This window comes from Schistocerca americana, chromosome 2 (assembly GCF_021461395.2).
Source record: "Schistocerca americana isolate TAMUIC-IGC-003095 chromosome 2, iqSchAmer2.1, whole genome shotgun sequence".
Lineage (NCBI taxonomy): Eukaryota > Metazoa > Arthropoda > Insecta > Orthoptera > Acrididae > Schistocerca > Schistocerca americana.
Window position 1 is genome coordinate 289,740,676 of NC_060120.1, and position 15,952 is coordinate 289,756,627.

The following is a 15,952-nucleotide window of genomic DNA, read 5'->3' on the forward strand; positions in this document are numbered from 1 at the left end:
TTTTTTTTTAATCTTCATCAAAAGTTTTATTTACAATATTTTCACCAGTCACTTCTCTGGTAGAAAATCCTTGCTTGGTTTCCATTTTCCAATAAAATAAGTTTTTATGATAGATCACCGCAGACACTTGGTGAAATACTGTTCACAGTTGTAGAAATTGTTACATTATCTCTTAAAACGGGTGAAACAACAAACTGTTAGAGATGAATCATTTAAAATCAATCCCAGTTTAACTATTCTCATTATTCAAATTAAAGTAATCATAACTAATTGTAAATTGTATATATTAATGTTGTGTACATAAATTGAACTGTTAAACTATATTTAAATTTTGTAAGCGATGATTTAACTTTGTGAGGAATAAAATACAATGAATTAAAAAAAAAAAAAAAAAAAAAGAAAAATAAAATAAAATAAAAGAATTGGGGAACAGTGAAAATCAAACTTGAGCCACGGAATTATCACTCCATTATACTTTCCAACTGTACCCCACCACTAAGTGGACAATAGTTATTCCAACATTACTCACAACGTAAGCAAAAAACTTTTGAGAGCATTTTCCCTTTTTCTTCGGCCCAGTCAGACAAAATATTTTAGGAACTTCAAAGGATCAACATGTACTTGTTTCTACTCACACAATTTGAGCCAAATCGATGGGACTCATCCCATGCTCTCCCCTTGTCAGTTTAAAAAAGAATGCAGAAATTTTTAGAGGAAAAAGTTAAAAGAAATTTGTACGTCTAAAAAATGATTGATGTGTGAAGCCTACAACAACTTCCACCATGATATGTTAGGGGAAGATCTTGCTGAGAACCTGAGAAAATTCTGGTCCTACATAAATTTGCTGAGCAGGTTGAATGCTTCTCTCATATCACACATTAACCAATCTGTTATGACAAGAGAACACATCAATAGGAAAGCTTAAGTTTCAAATTTTATGTTTAAGAAATCATTTGCACAGGAGGGCTGTACAGACATGCCATTGTACAGACTTTTGTGTGAGGGACATAGTAATACGAATCCCAGGTGTTGAGAAGTACCTGAAAGGGTTGAAAACAAATAAATTGCCAGGTCCAGGTGGAATCCTAATTCAGTTTTACAGTATTTGACATCGGCTCTTTACTTAGCTTGTGGATATGACAGATCTCTAGCCCACCAGTGCAGAAGCCCATGTGACTGGCGGCGGGGGGAGGGGAAGGTGGAGGGGGAGGGAATGGGGGGGGGGGGAGAGAGAGAGAGAGAGAGAGAGAGAGAGAGAGAGAGAGAGAGAGAGAGAGAGAGAGAGAGAATGCAGTTGACCCCTGTGGATCCACAAAATTACAGACGAATATCCATAAAATGCAGAATTTTGTAACATTTGGTGTAGAAAGCTTGTTTTTCAATTAGAGCAACTGGAGACTGTTTCGTGATGAGCTTTCGATATTATTAACTTGAGATTTACCAACAGTGCAAATGCCATTTATATGGCAGGTAAAGCTATATGTTCCAGGAGGTTGTCTTGGTATATTTTATAGATTGAACTATGATGCACATAACTATTCACATCTTATCAACAATATTAGGATAAGAATAGACTGCTACTCACCATAAAGATGATTCGTTGAGTTACAGATAGGCACAAAGTTTTTGTTGTGTCTGTCTGCAACTCAATGGGTCATATTTACAGAGAGTAGCAGTGTACCATTTTCCTAATATTGTTGATATTCCAACCTGGAATTTCTATTATTCACGTCTTATGTTTCATAACTTGTCCCGATAAACATTTCACTACCTTAACCTCATTTGTGATCTACTTTTGCACACTTTTACATATATTTGTTTTGTTTTGTTTACTAACCTCATTCTCTTCTTGAATGTTCCTGTGTTTACTGTTCCTGGATTGTTGCCTTTGTTTACATTTACAGGGTTATTACAAATGATTGAAGCGATTTCACAGCTCTAAAATAACTTTATTATTTGAGATATTTTCACAATGCTTTGCACACACATACAAAAACTCAAAAAGTTTTTTTAGGCATTCACAAATGTTCGATATGTGCCCCTTTAGTGATTCGGAGACATCAAGCCGATAATCAAGTTCCTCCCACACTCGGCGCAGCATGTCCACATCAATGAGTTCGAAAACATTGTTGATGCGAGCTCGCAGTTCTGGCACGTTTCTTGGTAGAGGTGGTTTAAACACTGAATCTTTCACATAACCAAATGGTTCAAATGGCTCTGAGCACTATGGGACTTAACAGCTATGGTCATCAGTCCCCTAGAACTTAGAACTACTTAAACCTAACTAACCTAAGGACAGCACACAACACCCAGCCATCACGAGGCAGAGAAAATCCCTGACCCCGCCGGGAATCTAACCCGGGAACCCGGGCGTGGGAAGCGAGAACGCTACCGCACGACCACGAGATGCGGGCCTTCACATAACCCCACAGAAAGAAATCGCATGGGGTTAAGTCGGGAGAGCGTGGAGGCCATGACACGAATTGCTGATCATGATCTCCACCACGACCGATCCATCGGTTTTCCAATCTCCTGTTTAAGAAATGCCGAACATCATGATGGAACTGCGGTGGAGCACTATCCTGTTGAAAGATGAGGTCGGCGCTGTCGGTCTCCAGTTGTGGCATGAGCCAATTTTCCAGCATGTCCAGAAACACGTGTCCTGTAACGTTTTTTTCGCAGAAGAAAAAGCGGCCGCAAACTTTAAACCGTGAGATTGCTCAAAACATGTTAACTTTTGGTGAATTGCGAATTTGCTGCACGAATGCGTGAGGATTCTCTACCGCCCAGATTCGCACATTGTGTCTGTTCACTTCACCATTAAGAAAAAATGTTGCTTCAGCACTGAAAACAAGTTTCCCACTGAACGCATCCTCTTCCATGAGCTGTTGCAACCGCGCCGAAAATTCAAAGCGTTTGACTTTGTTGTCGGGTGTCAGGGCTTGTAGCAATTGTAAACGGTAAGGCTTCTGCTTTAGCCTTTTCCGTAAGATTTTCCGAACCGTCGGTTGTGGTACGTTTAGCTCCCTGCTTGCTTTATTCATCGACTTCCGCGGGCTACGCGTGAAACTTGCCTGCACGCGTTCAACCGTTTCTTCGCTCACTGCAGGCCGACCCGTTGATTTCCTCTTACAGAGGCATCCAGAAGCTTTAAACTGCACATACCAACGCCGAATGGAGTTAGCAGTTGGTGGATCTTTGTTGAACTTCGTCCTGAAGTGTTGTTGCACTGTTATGACTGACTGATGTGAGTGCATTTCAAGCACGACATACGCTTTCTCAGCTCCTGTCGCCATTTTGTCTCACTGCGCTCTCGAGCGCTCTGGCGGCAGAAACTTGAAGTGCGGCTTCAGCCGAACAAACTTTATGAGTTTTTCTATGTATCTGTAGTGTGTCGTGACCATATGTCAATGAATGGAGCTACAGTGAATTTATGAAATCGCTTCAATCATTTGTAATAGCCCTGTATATAGGACTATTCATATGCCTTTGTTAAAGTGACTAGCATTTTTTCTATGAAACTTCTTCTTTGTATCAACATTCCCAAGTATAACAACTTTGTAAAATGTAAAGCTAGGCTTTCATTACTTTGATATGGAGAGAGGCAGTGGAAGATTAAATGGAAAACTGCCTTGAGTTGCGCTCGAGTTGCTAAATTTATAAGAGCACTGCTCTAAATAAGCAGGCATCTGTGTTCAAATTCCATCTGGTTCACAATTTCCATCTTGCAATTAATGTTTAATTCTTAACTAGAACTGAAAAAGGATATATTTTTAAAATTACATTATTAAAAGGTATTAACAATATTTCTGGAATCCTCAGATGTTAATTAACAAATATATATTTAAAAAAAATTACAGCATTTGTTAGTGAGAGCACTGACCGTGATGTAATGGTACTAATTTTTCAATATTTGGTATCGTGTTTGTCACGATCAGTTTTAAATCACCATGCTCTGTGGTTGACAGTATGTTTCTGTTCTTGCTAACCACGCTAAATCCTCTTTGCACTAAATGCTTCTTTGTTGCAGCTCATAAAGGTGTATGTACTATAGGAATTTGCCTTTGAAGCCATAAATAAATCTTGATATCCCTCTTGGAATTTTAATTTTAACCTTTAATTTGTTGAAAGTTCCATCAGTGGTTCCTGCAAGGATAATGCTGACATTTGTGGGTCAGAGAAAGGTGTCAGTACTGAACCTGAAATGGTCACTTGATGATCCTGTAATCTGTTTGTAAAATCTTCCACAAGTGCGTCCGAATGTTGACAACAATATCCTAAAATGTCTTCATCATTTGTTTCCACAGGAGAAAGATTTGGAAACTTTCATACACAATGATAAGGAGAGGTGGGCTCCAGAGCAGCACAGCAGTGTTGTAGGGAAGCTGGACAGGAGCAGAAATGATTAGCAAACACGTAAATACAGCAAACAAAAGTTTTATTTAACTTGTTACTTTCTCTAAGTTTTGTGAAGAAACTGTAGAGAAGACCAAACAGCAATAAAGTCCAGCTATTCCAAGAAGCAAACTAAAGAGCCTCATGCAGTGTGAAGCTCCCACTTCTAATGCATGGGTGAACTGTTGAAGGCTGCTTAAGAATGAAGATGGTCAATCACTGCAGCTGAGACTGGGCATGTAGCTGCTGCAGGTCATCCTATATCGCGGTGGCGGAGGGAACTTGTAGTCGGTGCTGCTGAAGGTGTGGAGCAGTGGGCACACACTATCGCATCTGCTGGGTCCCCACGTGACTTTTGTCGGTGTTTGTCAGAATGTGCGTTTCCATTTCCAGCTGAGAGACGCGAGTGAGCGTGCTATCGATCTATAACACCACAGTTTTTGATAAAAATTATATCTGTACTAGACAAGTTTTGACACAAAAGTAGAAATATACTACACAACAGTTGAAAGGATTACTCTTTCAGCGTTCTGTAATTGTTTCCCTTTGTGCCACACAAGTTTGAAATTTGGCTTGAAGGTGCCTACAACCTTCATCTGTAATGGTGCAAAATCATGACATTCTGCTACATGACTCTCATGCTGAGCGATGATTCAATCAGCAAGGTGTCAACATGTGGGAAAGAAAGGCCACAGCTCAGAAGTTTATGTGAGCTATAAGGTGGGCTAATGCTGTCATTTTGGCACCAAATTTCACCTTAATTCTGCTCAACACCACCTCAGTTGTGTCACACAATGAGAAGGTTGTCACAGCCCCTCTTACCCACATTTCACCCCTTCTTTTGACGTCTCAGCAGTGGAAGTCAGAGCCGTGACAACTGGCACTGAAGTAATGCAATTTTCTGATTTGTAGCTGAGCAAAACATTTCGGACACACCACTGCTCAGAATTGACATGAAAAGGCCACAGGGGATGGCATAAATGGCGTCAATGAAACTATCCCTTTCCCCGGGGCACTCGTTCTCACACATTATGTGATTGAAAATGATAGTTCGCAGTGTTATGAGCAGCAGGAAGAAATTCTTGTCGCCCTGACACTGCTGACACCCTCATACACTTCAACCTTTCTCTGAGGACATGTGGGGCTACATTCCCTCTGAGTGTGATCAAACCCCTTTGGAGTGCGGTCCGAACACAAGTTTTGCTCTTGTGTATGGGTTGGAGCCACTAGGAACCGTTCAAAACCATCTGATGAAATTTGAACACGATCTGAGGCAGTGAAGGATATATATGTTTTTTCAACTCTCCTATTTTTCACCCTCCTATGGCATGATCACATGTGTGTTAATAAAAGAGCAAAGGGTCTCTCTAAGACCCTCCAGTTTGGTAATGCCCTTGGTGCCAATGATGCACCTATATTGAGCATGTTAGAAATGTACCTTCAGAAATTTTGACACCAAATTAGCCTGGCAGCTACTCTAGCAGTTGAAGGTTAGGCAACACGTTCACCACCCCTCAGGTGCGGTTTACCTATCTTCGGACTCTAGAGCAGGTGCGGGCTGAATTGGTGTCAAAGTTTCTGACAGGTACATTTGTAACACACTCAACAAAGGTGGGGTGGGTGGTTCCAAGGGTGTTGCCCAACTGGGAGGTCTTAGATGGACCCTTTGCTCTTTTATTCGTGTATATGTTACAGTTGCACTCCCATGTGATAGCACCACAGGAGGGTGAAAAACAGGGGGGCTGAAAAATCATAAGTATCCTTTGCTACTTCGGATGACATTTGAATTTCATTGAATGATTTTAAACATTTCCTAATTGTTCCAGCTTGTAAATGAGTGCAAACGTTATGATCACGCAGCACTCCAAAGGGATGCCATCATGTTCAGCAGGGATGCAGACCCACAATGAACTTGGGGAAGAATTGAAGCATATGAGAGTGTCATCAGTGTCAGGGTGATTGCACTGTGAACTATCATTTTCAACTGCATAATGAGTGAGAATCGGCATCGTAGGGAAAGGGGTGGTTTCATTGAAGCCATTTATGCCATATCTCCCAAGCCCTTTTTATCATGTCGATTTTGAGGAGCGGTGTGTCTGAAATGTTTTGCTTAACCACCAACAAAAAAACCACATGATTTAAACACTGGTTGTCGTGTCTCTGACTGCCACTGTTGAGATGTCAAAAGAACGCATGAAATGTGGGTAAGAGGGGCTGTGACATGTCCACGGTGCTGGGCAGAATTGTGCTGACATTTAGTGCCAATGTGACATCACTGACCCACCTTACAGCTCACATAAACTTCTGAGCTGTGGCCTTTCTTTCGTGCTTGTTGACATGTTGCTGCTTGGAGTGTTGCAGAGCCTGAGAGTGACTTTGCAGGGTGCCATGATTATGTGCCATTACAGAGAAAGGTTGTGCTCTGCTTTGAGCCAAAATTTCAAACTTGTGCATTGTAATGGGAGACAATTATGTGGTTAAGAAAAAGTGATCCTCTAAATTTGTTGTTCTGTGTAGTTGCTGTTCTGTAGATTAAATTGAAATCCTCACCTTGCAGCTATGGATTTGTGTCATTAAATTTACTCTGTAAGTAGTGAAATATGCTATATCATTCTTAAACTTCAGTAAATTATCCCTCAAAGAGTGATCTTTGTTTGCAAAAATGTTACAACTGTATCAAAGAGGTTTTAAAATCTTTTGAGCAGGTACCCTCTGACAGCCAATGAACCTCTGTGTGCAGGAGCTGGCAACTGAAATCTTCGTTGCTTTCATCGCATAGATTCTGAAACTATCTATCATTGAGCGTGCTGCTTCTAATCTTGTTAATTATAGTAATTTTGTACTGTAAGGAGCTATGAGTATGATAAGGAAAGTTTTTTGCCACCAAATGTTGTCTGTGAATAACACAGTGTATGACTACTATGTTTGGTACCACCTTTTTTTGAGTATGAAATGAGCCCATGATATCATCCTACCATTGTTGAGATAATATTTTGTTGAGGACCATCTTTTTCTTTAAAAATAGTGTTCCAGTAGATAAAACACTGATTTTCCTTAAGAATTGGTTTATAATTTTCTGGCAAATAATGATGCGTGACAGATTTTATCATGTTTTATGAAACGAATGTAAGCAAGAAGCGAATGGTCATTATTTGGTAATATTGATTCATTGACCTGCAAAGAAAATTAACATGTCATTAAAAAAATAAAAAAATAATAAAAAATAAAAATTGTTAGTGTTCTTGACATTCTCGGACAGTCCATTGATTCATCCCTGTACTGAGCTGTTACTCAGTGGGACTTTCTTAATGGTATCTGACAATGGTTTATGCAATGCAGTTTGCAAGACCTCACTAACAGTTGTAGTATCAATTCCTCTCCAATAGTGTGGGGTTTTTCAGATTTAGCAGTAAGTAAAGAAATTTTATAAGAGGCAAGTAACCCATCCTTATTTTGATTCAGTGCCACGCTAAACGTATTAGGTATCATTTGATGCATTGAATGTCATTCTTTGAGGCTTTGTAAGTAAGACAAATTTTTATTTTCTTTATCAGGATGCATTTTTATCAAATGTTCTTCTAATCACGAAGATTTCGTGACTTCATTTGGAAATACTTTCTGGCATATCACTCACATTGGTAATTTCTAAAAACCTGCTTTAGCCGCCACCATACAAATCATTGCTATATTAAATTAGTTATTATGATTTAATTGTGTAAATATAAATGACATTTTGATTTGTGTTGTTATTAGAGTCTGCAAATACAAATATAACATGAAAAAATAAAAATTTGAAGTTTAATTGAAGATAATATTTCCTGCATGTTTTTTTACCTGTGTTTTCTATTGTAACTCGTCCCTCATGGGAAAAATTTATGAAGCTGTTCCGTAGTATCTTAGTGCACTATTGGCCTATGATGCACAATTTTTGTATTTTTTTGTTGCTGAGTGTTTTACCTTTCAAGTGCATACAACAATAACTGCTTACAAGATTTCGCAATATAAGGTGAAATGGTGGAGTACAAAATACCAGCATGCAGTAATGGATTTTTTCTCTAGCTATTATTCAGTTATGGAGATAATATATCAACTTTCGGCGCAACACTTCCCAAAGTCCCACCTAAGTAAGCTATACTTCAAAATATGTCTTTTTGAGAAATAACTTGCAGTGTTGCCCTTATACAGAATATATTTAAGGTCTGTGCCAATAAACCAACAAATGTTCTTTAAAGGTGCCATAAGAAAAGTAACTGAATTCCTATCAAACGAAATACTTTTTTACATCATGGAACAAGTGTTTGTTCATATGATATTATTATTATTATGTAATGGTAAGACAGAGATTCATGAACCAGGTTTTAAATTGTAAGACATTTCCAGGGGCAGATGTAGACTCTGACCACAATCTATTGGTTATGAACTGTAGATTAAAACTGAAGAAACAGCAAAAAGGTAGGAATTTGAGGAGATGGGACCTGGATAAACTGAAAGAACCAGAGGTTGTAGAGAGCTTCAGGGAGAGCATTAGGGAACGACTGACAAAAATGGGGGAAAGAATGGGTAGCTTTGAGAGATGAAATAATGAAGGTAGCAGAGGATCAAGTAGGTAAAAAGACGAAGGCTAATAGAAATCCTCAGGTAACAGAAGAGATATTGAATTTAATTGATGAAAGGAAAAAATATAAAAAATGCATTAAATGAAGCAGGCAAAAAGGAATAAACACATCTCAAAAGTGAGACCAACAGGAAGTGCAAAATGGCTAAGCAGGGATGGCTAGAGGACAAATGTAAGGATGTAGAGGCTTATCTCACTAGGGGTAAGATAGATACTACCCACAGGAAAATTAAAGAGACCTTTGGAGAAAAGAGAACCACTTGCATGAATATCAAGATCTCAGATGGAAACCCAGTTCTAAGCAAAGAAGGGAAAGCAGAAAGGTGGAAGGAGTATATAGAGGGTCTATACAAGGGTGATGTTCTTGAGGACAAATTTACAGAAATGGAAGAGAATGTAGATGAAGATGAAATAGCAGATATGATACTGTGTGAAGAGTTTGACAGAGCACTGAAAGACCTGAGTCGAAAAAAGGCCCCGGCAGTAGATAACATTCCTTTAGAACTACTGACAGCCTTGGGAGAGCCAGGCCTAACAAAACTCTACCATCTCATAAGCAAGATGTATGAGACAGGCGAAATACCCTCAGACTTCAAGAAGAATATAATAATTCCAATCCCAAAGAAAGCAGGTGTTAACAGATGTGAAAATTACTGAACTATCAGTTTAATAAGCCACAGCTGCAAAATTCTAACACGAATTCTTTGCAAATGAACGGAAAAACTGGTAGAAGCCAACCTCGGGGAAGATCAGTTTGGATTCCGTAGAAATGTTGGAACAAGTGAGGCAATACTGACCCTATGACTTATCTTAGGAAATAGATTAACGAAAGGCAAACTTACGTTTTTTGTATTTGTAGACTTAGAGAAAGCTTTTGACAGTGTTGACTGGAATACTCTTTTTCAAATTCTGAAGGTGGCGGGGGTAAAATACAGGGAGCAAAAGGCTATTTACAATTTGTATAGAAACCAGATGGCAGTTACAAGAGTCGAGGGGCATGAAAGGGAAGCAGTGGTTGGGAAGGGACTGAGACAGGGTTATAGCCTATCCCCGATGTTATTCAATCTGTATATTGAGCAAGCAGTAAAGGAAACAAAAGAAAAATTCGGAGTAGGAATTAAAATCCATGGAGAAGAAATAAAAACTTTGAGGTTCGCCAGTGACATTGTAATTCTGTCAGAGACAGCAAAGGATCTGGAAGAGCAGCTGAACAGAATGGACAGTGTCTCTTAAAAGGAGGATATAAGATGAACATAAACAAAAGCAAAATGGGGATAATGGACTGTTGTCAAATTAAATTGGGTGATGCTGGGGGAATTAGATTAGGAAATGAGACACTTAAAGTAGTAAATGAGTTTTGCTATTTGGGGAGAAAAATAACTGATGATGGTCGAAGTAGAGAGGATATAAAATGTAGACTGACAATGGCAAGGAAAGCATTTGTGAAGAAGAGAAATTTGTAAACATCAAGTATAGATTTAAGTGTCAGGAAGTCATTTCTGAAAGTGTTTATATGGAGTGTAGTAATGTATGGAAGTGAAACGTGGATGATCAATAGTTTAGAGAAGAAGAGAATAGAAGCTTTCGAAATGTGGTGCTACAGAAGAATGCTGAAGATTAGATGGGTAGATCACATAACTAATGAGGAGGTATTGAATAGAATAGGAGAGAAGAGAAATTTGTGGCACATCTTGACTAGAAGAAGGGATCAGTTGGTAGGGCATATTCTGAGGCATCAAAGGATCACCAATTTAGTATTGGAGGGCAGTGTGGAGGGTAAAAATCGTAGAGGGAGACCAAGAGATGAATACTCTAAACAGATTCAGAAGGATGTAGGTTGCAGTAAGTACTGGGAGATGAAGTAGCATGGAGAGCTGCATCAAACCAGTCGCTGGACTGAAGACCAGAACAACAACAAGTAAGCAGTGTTTCATTATATTTCTGGTATTTCATTTATCATATTACATACATTATAGGCTACTTTGTTCTTTGTCAGAAAGCTTAACAGACACAATTATAATCTGTATAAATACAAGTTCATTTGCCACCCTGAAAATTACTAATATCAGGTGCTAGAAGAAATACTAAACATATAACTCTAGAAAATGTGATTGTAAACGTACCTCTGTTGTAAACAGTTATTGCAACAGATATGTGTTTTTAACGAGCGGTCCGTGTAAGTAATCCTTTGAATTGGTGTGCAGTGGTTCACAGTTGCTCTGAATGACCTTTGAAAAAAAATCTACTGGAAACAAAAAGCCTTGGGTGTTTGAAATACTGTAAAGCATAATGAACCATCGGGGGAAAAAACAGGTATCTTCACTATTCTGCACATATGTTGATCTTGCCACAAACCACTGCAAACTGGTATAATGTAGGCTTTATAGATTCAGCCACATCAATTGCAGATTATTCCACTTGGTTTTGCTGTGTGTCAGATAGCTAGGTGCATCAGAAGGTGTAACGAAGAAAAGACAGCAACATAAAAAAAGAGGAACTTATACTTACTAAGTAAACTGTCATGTACTCCTTGTCAAAAATGTAGTAAGGATGAGAGCTGATTGTACTGCACCTTTCCATTGTGGCTTTGTGAGTATTGCCTGAAGGGAGAAAGGTGTGTGTGTGTGTGTGTGTGTGTGTGTGTGTGTGTGTGTGTGGTGGCGGTGTGGGGGGCGGGGGGGGGGGGGGGGGGGGGAGGTGTGAGTGACCATCAATACCCTTTAAATTTGCTCTGGATCAACCCCCCCTTCCCCTCCCTTTCCCAGCCATCATGACTGGCCACCGGTGGGTGGTTCCACCCCAGTAAGAACTGCTGCACTTGAAATAACTATAAATGAGAAATATCTTACATGAATAAATCAAAAGGTCCAGTTTCAGATACTGGAAACATAACTGTGTGCAGCCTCTCAGTGATACTAGTTGCCGGAGAGTATTTCTCTGGAGATAATTTAATAGCCTTTTGTTTCTTTTTTATTTATCTTGTTTCTTTCAAGGTTGTGTTACCTGTTTGTGACTTTCCAGGCTATGCTGGACCATAAGGCTTCATTAAAACTGTTGTATGTTACCCCCGAGAAGCTAGCTAAGAGCAAACGGTTTATGGCAAAGCTGCAGAAAATGTATTCAATGGGAAGACTGTCACTTCTTGCTATTGATGAAGTACATTGCTGTTCCCAGTGGGGCCATGACTTTAGGCCAGGTACGACAAAAAAGTACTATAATGCTTGTGTGAGTGTGTAAATCATTTGTTTCATTGTGTTTCTTAGTATAGACGTAATATAAAACTGGACAGGACATCATAGTAAGTAATGGCATACCATTTGAAAATGTTATTCTTGTTGAGTTTGTGTTAGTGGTGAAATTTTTATTAGATGAGTTTTGAAACTGATATCAGGCTCATTCTTTGAAATATATACAATTATAAGTGTGATAGATCACAGTTTATTGAATAGACTGAATTATGGCTTTTAATCAGAATATATGGCAAAGATGCAGTGAACACCCGAAACCAAGAATTTCCATTTTTAACTTGAAACAGGTTGTGGGATTGAAAGGACCAGACTGCTGCGGTCATCGGTCCTAACTTGAAACAGGAAAAATAATGCTCATACATCAATATTTGTGTTGGCCAAAAATTTGTGTTTTCTAAGGCTTTTCCATTTCAGTTTTGTTAAATTCTTCTAGCTATCAAAAGGAGTCAGGTGTTCCCAATTTCTTTGATGATAAATCCCATCTGAAATGTCTTCAATTTGATCACCCTATTGGTGTGACATGTTGAAATACACACATCAAAAATAGTTTTGCATCAACCCGGTTCCCAGAATTTCTGAAGATAGACATTGATTGTGGATATTGTATCACAGACGCAGTCCTTTCGACTGTTCAGAGATCTCACTAAACCCGCCCAAAGACGTAAACAACCATGCATGAGCAGTGCCTATTAGACGGAGGGGGTCGGACAGCTGATCAGTTCCAGTCATTCCACCAGGAAGGAGGTACATGGCTCGTGTTGTCTGTAGTTCAACTGTGCCTAGACGGTCAATACCTTGGTTCGATCACACCCGCATTGTTACTTTATGCCAGGAGGAGCACTCAACAGGGGAAGTGTCCAGGCATCTTGGAGTGAACCAAAGCAATGTTGTTTGGACATGGAGGGGATACAGAGAGACACTGTTGATGACATGCCTCGCTCAGGCTGCCCAAGGGCTACTACTGCAGTGGGTGACTGCTACCTATGGATTATGGCTCAGAGGAACCCTGACAGCAATGCCACCATGTTGAATAATGTTTTTCATGCAACCACAGGACTCAAACCATGCGCAGTAGGCTGCATGATGTGCAACTTCAGTCTCGATGTCCATGGTGACGTCCATTTTTGCAACCACGACACTGTACAGTGCTGTTCAGACAGGCCCAACAACATGCCGAATGGACTGCTCAGGATTGGCATCATGTTCTCTTGACCAATGAGTGTAGCATATGCCTTCAATGGAACAATTATCGGAGACGTGTGGAGGCAACCCGGTCAGGTTGAATGCCTTAGACACATTGTCAAGCAAGTGCAGCAAGGTGTAGGTTCTCTGCTGTTTTGGGGTGGCATTATGTGGGGCCGATGTATGCCGCTGGTGGTCATGGAAGGCACTGTAATGGCTGTACAATATGTGAATTCGCTGTACGATATGTGAATTCCATCCTCCGACTGCTAGTGTAACCATATCGGCAGCATATTGGCGAGGCATTCGTCTTCATGGACTACAGTTCGCACACCCGTCGTGCACGTCTTGTGAATGACTTCCTTCAGGATAGCAACATCGGCCGACTCGGGTGGCCAGCATGTTCTCTAGACATGAACCCTGTTGAACATGTGTGGGATAAATTAGAAAAGGCTGTTTATGGATGACGTGACCCACCAACCACTCGGAGGGATCTACGCCGAATTGCTGTTGTGGAGTGGGACAATCTGGACCAATAGTGCCTTGATGAGCTTGTGGATAGTATGCCACAATGAATACAGGCATGCATCAATGCAACAGGATGTGCTACTGGGTATAAGAGGTACCAGTGTGTATAGCAGTCTGGACCACCACTGCTGAAGGTTTCGCTGTATGGTGGTACAACATGCAATGTGTGGTTTTAATGAGCTATAAAAAGGGAGGAAATGATGTTTATGTTGATCTCTATTCCAATTTTCTGTACAGGTTCCAGAACTCTTGCAAAATGTTTTTGGTTATGTGTACTTTTCACTGCCTCAGAAATATGTTCTTTTACTTTTGTATTTTCTTTTTAAGTAATAAAACAACATTCAATGCAATGCTTCTTATCAGTCAATTATTTTCTGTTCCTCAGTTTTCATCTCATAAAGATTATCATTTTTTCCAGCATATTAACACTTTCTTTTTTCTGTACCCCTTTTTTCTGTCCAACACTTTCACAAAGCCTTCAGACCCATTGTAATTTTAGTTTTGCATGCTTCCTGATGGCTGAGCAAGGTGGTGCAGTGTTAAGACATTTGACTTGTATTCAGGAGGACAGCAGTTCAAATCCACATCCAGCCATCCTGAGTGAAGTTTTCTGTGATTTCCTTAAATCACTCAAGGCCAGCATCAGGATGTTCCGTAAAAAAGGCATGGCCAGTTACTTCATGCAAACTGGTTTAGTGCTCTGTCTCTAATGAACGTATCACTGATGTGATGTTAAACCCTAACCTTCCAGCTTCCTGGTCATTACAACTGTAAAGTAATGTACACAGTTGCTTTCTTTTGTCTGTTCGAGAAAGCAGAAAATTAACAATAATATGAATTAGGTCAGATTGCTACTCCATGCATAGAGGAGGCATTGAGAGTCATATGGGCACATGTAAAATAAAGAGTGGGGCTGCAACATCCAGACTACAGATGACAGTGGCCATATGTGTTTGAGTTGTGTGTGTATGAATGTGTGTGTGTGTGTGTGTGTGTGTGTGTGTGTGTGTGTGTTTCTTTGTCTGATGGAGGAGGATGACTAAATAATTAATATCCAGCAATCTGCTTTTAAATCTACCTGTCTGCTGTACCACACATCCTCCATGTGGTGAGTAACTATCCACTACAATTTATAGGCTTGTTCCGTCTTGTATTTTCTGTTCTTTTGTTTCAGAATTAAGCTATTCTGCCTGTCAATTAGTCCAGAAAAGATGTCATCTGTGAGCTGTGTCCTGTGATAAGCTCTCAACCCTTGAATTTATTTTGTATGTTCCATTTTATGATGGTTCTTTTCAGACAATATGCTTGTAGGCTAGGAGTGGGCAGGGGGCATTAGGAGTGTGGTTGCATTTCCAGCATTTGGTTTCGCTGACAACCAAGAGAAACCTCCTAAAAATGTTTCTAGGTAATGGGGGCTTGGAACTATTATTTCTGTACATGACGTATGTATGTGTGTGTATGTCCTAGGACCTCAGGGTAACACATTGTAGCAGATCCCTGAAGACATTTACATATGAGTGAGCTATTCAAGTTTTAGTAGTTGTTGCATAATGCATTTGTAATTTTTACCATCGTAGGTGACTTTTTGTCAAAATGAGGTTTTAGGGTGATAAAAATGATGCCTTTATTTGCAGTCAATATGGTACTGGGAAAGGGCATGGATCAGGAGCATGTAGGCCTTGTATATGTGCACTGTTAGTATGGTGTGATGTGATAACAGTAATGGCAAGAAGTGTGTTATGTTGGAGTACAGATTTGAGCCAATTAAATCTGTGGTTAGTGTCCTGTGTTAAGGTTGGGAATTGACAGACAATGACATATAGTTGGTAAACTAATGGCAATGTATGTTGAGTGGAAAACTTAAAGGTAGCAACAGGATGACTGCCAACATGACTGGGACAGTGTCTTAGGAAATGAGTAGAAGATACAAATGCAAAATTCAGACTGTGTGAGAAATTTAATGGAGCCAGGAGCTACACACTTA

General features: G+C 39.7%; 1 protein-coding gene across 5 annotated transcripts in view; it reads left to right on the plus strand.

The window, feature by feature from the left end:
* Positions 1 to 15,952, plus strand: part of LOC124595731 (ATP-dependent DNA helicase Q1-like) — a 137,577-nt gene that overhangs the window by 55,741 nt on the left and 65,884 nt on the right. For all 5 annotated transcript variants that reach the window (XM_047134602.1, XM_047134603.1, XM_047134604.1 and 2 more), the window contains one exon: positions 12,032 to 12,206. In XM_047134602.1, coding sequence (XP_046990558.1) covers positions 12,032 to 12,206 — 175 coding nt within the window. The remainder of the gene's footprint in view (positions 1 to 12,031; positions 12,207 to 15,952) is intronic.